Source organism: Anarrhichthys ocellatus, unplaced genomic scaffold (genome assembly GCF_004355925.1).
Source record: "Anarrhichthys ocellatus isolate YVR2014 unplaced genomic scaffold, GSC_Weel_1.0 scaffold58, whole genome shotgun sequence".
NCBI classification, from domain to species: domain Eukaryota; kingdom Metazoa; phylum Chordata; class Actinopteri; order Perciformes; family Anarhichadidae; genus Anarrhichthys; species Anarrhichthys ocellatus.
In genome coordinates, this window is record NW_022280088.1 from 712592 (window position 1) to 719677 (window position 7086).

The following is a 7086-nucleotide window of genomic DNA, read 5'->3' on the forward strand; positions in this document are numbered from 1 at the left end:
TGACCTCACCACCAATCAACATGACCTCACCACCAATCAACATGACCTCACCACAAGTCAACATGACCTCACCACCAATCAACATGACCTCACCACAAGTCAACATGACATCACCACCAGTCAATATGACCTCACCACCAATCAACATGACCTCACCACCAATCAATATGACCTCACCACCGATCATCGTGACCTCACCACCGATCAACGTGACCTCACCACCGATCAACATGACCTCACCACCAGTCAACATGATCTCACCACCAATCAATATGACCTCACCATCGATCAACATGACCTCACCACCGATCAACATGACCTCACCACCGATCAACGTGACCTCACCACCGATCAACATGACCTCACCACCAGTCAACATGACCTCACCACCAATCAATATGACCTCACCACCGATCATCGTGACCTCACCACCGATCAACGTGACCTCACCACCGATCAACGTGACCACACCACCGATCAACGTGACCTCACCACCAATCAATGTGACCTCACCACCAGTCAACATGACCTCACCACCAAACAACATGACCTCACCACCGATCAATATGACCTCACCACCGATCAGCATGACCCCACCACCAGGTAATACAAAGTCTCCGAAACTCAAAACATCATTACATGATTTTACTAAAACAAATCTTCATGTTTCATAGGTATGAAAATGTTCGCACAAAGTCATATTTCTAAACTTGTACAATTTGGTACCAGTTAATATTTAATATATTTCTAAGAAATGCAACCTCTCTACTAGTAAATGGAACATCAGCTCAACCAGTTATCACAACTGTTTCTCCAGTCACAACTACAGCTGTCCCAGCAGCAGACTCAAGGATAATGCTGGAATTTAGGTTGCAGAAAACCTTTGCACCAGAACTTAGAAACAAGTCCTCACCAGAGTTCAAGCAATTAAAGGACGAAGTGATCACAGCGGTAAGTTTTTATATATTCATTTGATTTTTCTTTTTCATCTTTCCACAATCGTGTTCAAATACAGAATGAAACGTTTAGATGACAGAACATTAAATGACAATGCAGCAGGTTAGCACATACAACATTAATAGGAAGACAGTGATTAATTACTTTTATTCGGACATTAGCAAATATAATTGAAAACACAGCACATATGTGTAATTCATGATATTGTTTATAATCAGTGTTTGAGAAAGAGGTAAGTCGTAGGCATAGCAGAATATAGGTGACTTTTCACATGACCTAAATGTATTTTTGGAAAAAAAACAGCTGGTGTGAGAAACAAATGATCATCATGACAGAGCAGTAGAAATTTAAATTCTTTTGAAAAGTAATAAACAAGTCATTTAGACACAACATTAGATTGGCTAATCTAATGTTTACGGATGGATTTTGCAGCTTTGAAATCAAATGGAAGAATAAACAACCAAAATTACATAATAGTTTTGTTATAGCAATCCTGTCCTATCTTTCGTCCTAATTTTTTTTAGATATTGTTTAACCATTTGTATGTTTCATTTCCCCAGCTTGAACTTATCTTTAGAAAAGTATTTGGAAGACGTTTCCTTCGAGTCTTGATAAGAGCTTTCAGGTATTTGAAATGATTCTTTATCAAACATTTGAGAAAAAAATAATATACAGTATGTCTTATTTAAGCTATAGTTATCTCACAAATCTAAGTGTTTCTTCAAACCTGAGTGGCTGTTTTCCCTGATTAATAATTTTGTCATTGTCATGTCTGCGGTATATTACCATTTCATACTGAGTTGTCACAAATAACAGACAACAATAATTATGATAGCTATCATTTTTCTTACAGACAAGGTTCAGTTGTGGTAGATTCAGAGCTGACCTTTAATAATGCCAGCTCAGTGCCAGAAACTAGTGCTGTGGCAACAGTTCTGGTGGAGGCAGCATCCAACAATTCCAACTTTTCCCTGCCAGTGAATACATCAAGCGTTGTTGCAACAAGTAAGTGTTGTTTTATGTTTTGTTTCGTCATGGTTTATACAGTATGCAGAGCTGCATATTTTACTGCATCCAAAGCTTCTTCAAATGCTACAACTATCTGCATTTTGTTTTTACAGGAATTTCTACATCAACAGCTGCAACTGCTGCTCCCAATGTTACAGTGGCTCCAACTGCAGCTCCCAATGCTACAGTGGCCCCAACTGCTGCTCCTAATGCTACAGTGACCCCAACTGCAGCTCCCAATGTTACTACTGCATCAACAGATCCTCCTACATCCAATGAGGGAACTCTTGGCCTTACATTTAGTCTTAACCAAACATTTACACCCGGCCTCTCCAACCCATCATCAACGGAGTTTCAGACTTTGGCTGCAGAAGTGGTCAGAGAGGTAAGATGTCTTTACATTATGAAAGTCTACTGCAAATACATTGAAATATTATTGTGTAACAATACTCCACGGGCATCATAAGAAAAAGAAGCAAATATTCAACAAATATTGACTAAAAAGCAAGCATTTTAGCCCCAAAAAAATGTTAATCATGTGAGCATCAGGAGAAAAACAAGTTTATCTTACATTAAAGTTAAAACCACTGAAACATTAAAATATTCTGCAAATTTTGGTTTTTGGAAATGAATCAAAATGCCCCCTAAATAAACTCAAGTTTCTAACATTATTGTGCTGATCTTAATTAAATATTTGTCCACATAATTGTAATTGTAAAGCAGCAATAACTAAAACATTTTATTCCTTCATTTGCTCAATATTTGTCTAGTATGACTTCTGTAATCTTGTAAACATATTATGTATACAGAAGACAAAAAAGGTACAGCAGCCTCAAAATCAAACATTGCATTTCTTGTGAGCCATTACACTGCAAATGACCGTTGTGTTGTCTTTCAGCTAAACACAGTGTGTACAAATCTGTTTGGATCATCTTTCCTTCGCTCCATTGTTAACAAATTCACGTAAGACTAAATATCAATCACTGGCTAATTTTTCTGGACATTTACCAGTCACTTGCTTTTAAACAGTGCTGCTGTGTCTCTTTGTCATTAAAGGAGTGGATCAGTGGTTGCCGCCACCACCCTTGTGTTCACAAACAGGAGCTCAGTTCCTTCACCAAGCACTGCAACTTCACAACTCAGCAGTGCACTTACGAACTCTACCGCCCTGAACATTTTATCAGGCAGTGTTAATGCAAGTAAGTGATTGGAGTGTTTAAGAATCAAACTTAATCTATTGATCAATCTATTTAAATTACATGCATGCTACAGTGTCATATTCATTGATAACCCTTTGGTTTTGGTACAGCTTCTTCTGCTACTACCACCGCTGCACCTACTGTTACAACTGCCCTGACCGGAGCCCCTAATGCTACAGATGCTCCAACTGCTGCTCCCAATGTTACAGTGGCTCCAACTGCTGCTCCCAATGTTACAGTGGCTCCAACTGCTGCTCCCAATGTTACAGTGGCTCCAACTGCAGCTCCAACTGCTGCTCCAACTACGTCAACCACCACTGCATCAACAGATCCTCCTACATCCAGTGAGGGAACCCTTGGCCTTGAGTTTCGTCTCGACCGAGCATTTACATCTGACCTCTCCAAACCATCATCAACGGCGTTTCGGACTTTGGCTGCAGAAGTCCTCAGAGAGGTTAGATTTCTTTGCCTTATACTAGTGTACTGCAAATTAACTGAGATCTTATTTTGTTACAATACTATTCCATGGACATCATAAGAAACAGAAGCGTCTTCTAAATATAACTGCAAATAATGTATTTTTTTAAATAATTCTCAATGTGCACACTGACTATAGGAACACACATGTTGCTAACATTTTTGCACTGATTAATCATTCAGTCTGTCCCTATAATTCTCACATGGAAACAATTACATCTGTTATCCTTGAAATTCCTTTTTTGCTTAATATGCCTTATATTTTGGTTATTGAGTCAACCCTTTTTTGATCTTGACAGCAAATAAAGATAATGAAGGAATTAATACATAATAATTGTACAGCAGTTTTAGCAGGGGATATCTTTTTCCTTTGAAGTACCAAAGGGAGTTTATTTTTAATCTGACACTGCAGAAATAATAATGCGACGAAGTCAATGTTGTTGCTAATGAGGGGTGTCAACAGTTAACCACTGAGGACATTTTTAACTGGCTACACACGTTTGGTCTATAGATTTACAGTCTGCATAGTAATTTAACATGGGCGCAGAAAGAAGCTTCGGCACTGATCGAACTGTTCGAACAATCGAACTGTTCTCACAGGACGCACAGCGCGAGCTCCGCAGTGCCGGGCCCAGTGTATGTGCGATACAGCACACACATCCACAGAATTCATGCTTCATCTGATCAATTCTCATGATAGGCCTTTATAAATTTCACCGATCAAACTATTTAGAACAGATTTTAGCTGATAATGATCAGTGGCCAATTGACCAGAACACACATGACCCGATCAAAATGTGGCAACACACTTCAGCAAAGAATAAACAAAACATACAAACTTGGATGGATTTAGCGATTTGAAACGCGGCGCCGAAAGGAAAGAAAAGCACCTCTTGTATGTAAACTCATTCTGCATTTTTTTTCTTATTAATTAACCGGTTTGGGCTATCAAATGCAATATCAACTGAAACTGATATGCCTATTGCTAAACATTGACATATCCTGGACAGTGAAATGAGTAGAAAAGTAATTCTTCCTCGCAGATAATATACAGAACATTGTTCATTTTGTGTTATTTTTTTCATAAAAAACAACAGTAAATATGATCAGGACTGATGTTGGTGTAAAGGTTTAACTCACTGAAAGAGGAAAATAATATTAATTATTTTTTTGTGTTTTATGGCAGTTTTTTTGAAGCAGATATTTTTGTCCTCTAACAACACCAGAGCAAGCAACACCAAACATAATCTTTGAGAAAATATCAAATTTGTCCTACTATTTTTAATTGGGATAATGTTAATTCATGAAAGTCTGTACTAAAATGATGCAAGAGCTTTGTAGCTCATAGAGCTGTTGCTGCATCTGAATACAGTATGCACGAGCCATGTTTTAAGAATTCAACATCAAAATTTCTATAAATTACACAGTGATTATCGCATTATATTGGAAGGTGTTTCTTTTTCTTTTCTCCCTTGCTGCAAGTTAGACACGTCCCCAAAATGAGTTTGTGTCAAATCCCAGTTCAGCTCACTCGCCATTGTCTTCAAACCTTAGCAACATCCCTGATTTACAGGGCAATCAGGGAACTTGTGCATTGTAGACATTTTTGTATTTTTGAATTGCAAATGACCGTAATGTTGTCTTTCAGGTTAACAGAGTGGCTAACACTCTCTATGGATCATCCTTCAGGCGTAGCATTGTAAACCGCTTCACGTAAGATTAATTTTGATCAATAACCAACTTCTCCCACACATTTGCTGTTTACTTTGTTTTAAAAAGTGTTGATTTACCTCTTTGTCACTGTAGGAGTGGATCAGTGAGAACCAACATGACCCTTGTGTTTCAAGATAGAAATTCAGTTCCTTCAGCAGGCGTTGCAACTTCACAATTAAGCAGTGCACTCAGCGGCACCACCCTGAACATTATACAAGGCAGCGTTTCTGCACGTAAGTTATTGGTGACTTAAACTTATTATTTGTTCATTTTTAAATATAAAAGTACGATGCAGCTTCCTTTTTAGCCTATATTTTTGAACTTTGAACTAAAGTATTTTAGTTAATTACTTTCTGTCCAGATATTTTCACTGACAACTTAATCTAACAATCACTACAATCTTTGCTTTTTCTTATATTTCAGAGTCAACATCAACATCAACATCAAGCAGTCCTCCTCAGTCCACAATGGGCTCACTGGCTGTCTTTTCATTAACACTGCTGGCTGTAGCACAGATGCTGATAGACTTTTAACCCAAACCCAAGGTAGATGCACTGAAATTGCCAATATTTCATGCTATCAAGTTTGAGTAAAAAATAAATGTACCATCGAACTAAAATCAAAAGACATAACAAGTGTGCATAATGAAATTTATCAATACAATGTATTTTGGTAAAAAGATGTGTACTGTGTCAAAGATTGAGACAGTTTTTCAGTATTTTCCACATTTTATGTTCCAATCGCTTGTGTTTCAATTAAATTGTATTTAAATAACTTACCATTGATTACCATAAAGATTGTGAGTAATCAAAAATACTTAATATGATACTTTTTTGGCCATTTTTGTGGCAGATGTCATACAACGTGTTTGTTTTGGCAATGCTTCTTTATATGCAATTTTTCATGTGACATTGTTAACATAGTTAAAACATGCAAATACATATAGGAAAATGTACAACATTTTTATTTCCCATTAAAGCATTGTACGATTTAGCAGGACACAATTTACATCCAATGCCATTGTGAAGTGCAAATGAAGGAAGAAGTGTGCAGTTAATGTAGTGTGATGCCAAAAGCTAGGGGTGTAGAACTAATGTTGATGCTGAAGACCAATAACTTATATTACTTGTGAGACCAATCATTATAAAGATGATCTTTCTCCAACCATAACCATGCAGTTTAAGGTAGCTTACTTTAACAACACCACAGTTGCCATATGAGAATGTTGTAGTAAAGAAAATGTCATTGAACATTGAAATAAGTTGTCATTAAGCACTATGTTGGGATTGCAGAACCATCCAGTATCAAGTTAATAGTATGACAAGTGGATTGGTAGATGCAAGTTTAAAAGTGTCCTGCTATTAATCTAACATTTAGAAAGATGATTGATTGTAATTGCTTAACTCTTCAAATTAAACACTGGTTCTTCCTGTATGTTTTCAAGAAGGGGAATAATAAATATGTGTATCTTTGTTAATTTAAAATTATTAAAATTTTACCTTTCCAATGACCTTGTTGGTTTTCAAATTTTTCTTTTTGACTCTCTTTTAGTATTAAAAGAAAATATTTCATTATGATTGGTTGGCAGAATGACAGCTTTGAACATTTAGAATTAGTGCTGTTATAGATTACATATCTGTTATGTGATGACTGAATCTAATCATTTCCAACTTTTTTCTGTATTTATAACTGTCAACAACAACAACAATATTTATGATGATTGCCAAGACGT

At 36.8% G+C, this 7086-nt stretch overlaps 1 protein-coding gene across 3 annotated transcripts in view; it reads left to right on the top strand.

Annotated features, from left to right (window-relative positions):
* Positions 1 to 6865, top strand: part of LOC116396636 (mucin-2-like) — a 10204-nt gene extending 3339 nt beyond the window's left edge. For 2 of the 3 annotated variants that reach the window (XM_031871373.1, XM_031871372.1), the window contains exons 4-14: positions 21 to 603; positions 773 to 951; positions 1518 to 1582; positions 1811 to 1962; positions 2079 to 2350; positions 2864 to 2928; positions 3022 to 3164; positions 3275 to 3618; positions 5290 to 5354; positions 5448 to 5587; positions 5778 to 6865. In XM_031871373.1, coding sequence (XP_031727233.1) covers positions 21 to 603; positions 773 to 951; positions 1518 to 1582; positions 1811 to 1962; positions 2079 to 2350; positions 2864 to 2928; positions 3022 to 3164; positions 3275 to 3618; positions 5290 to 5354; positions 5448 to 5587; positions 5778 to 5887 — 2118 coding nt within the window. In that variant the 3' untranslated portion in view covers positions 5888 to 6865. The remainder of the gene's footprint in view (positions 1 to 20; positions 604 to 772; positions 952 to 1517; positions 1583 to 1810; positions 1963 to 2078; positions 2351 to 2863; positions 2929 to 3021; positions 3165 to 3274; positions 3619 to 5289; positions 5355 to 5447; positions 5588 to 5777) is intronic. The other variant, XM_031871374.1, reaches the window with a different exon arrangement.
* The last annotated feature ends 221 nt before the right edge of the window (positions 6866 to 7086 follow it).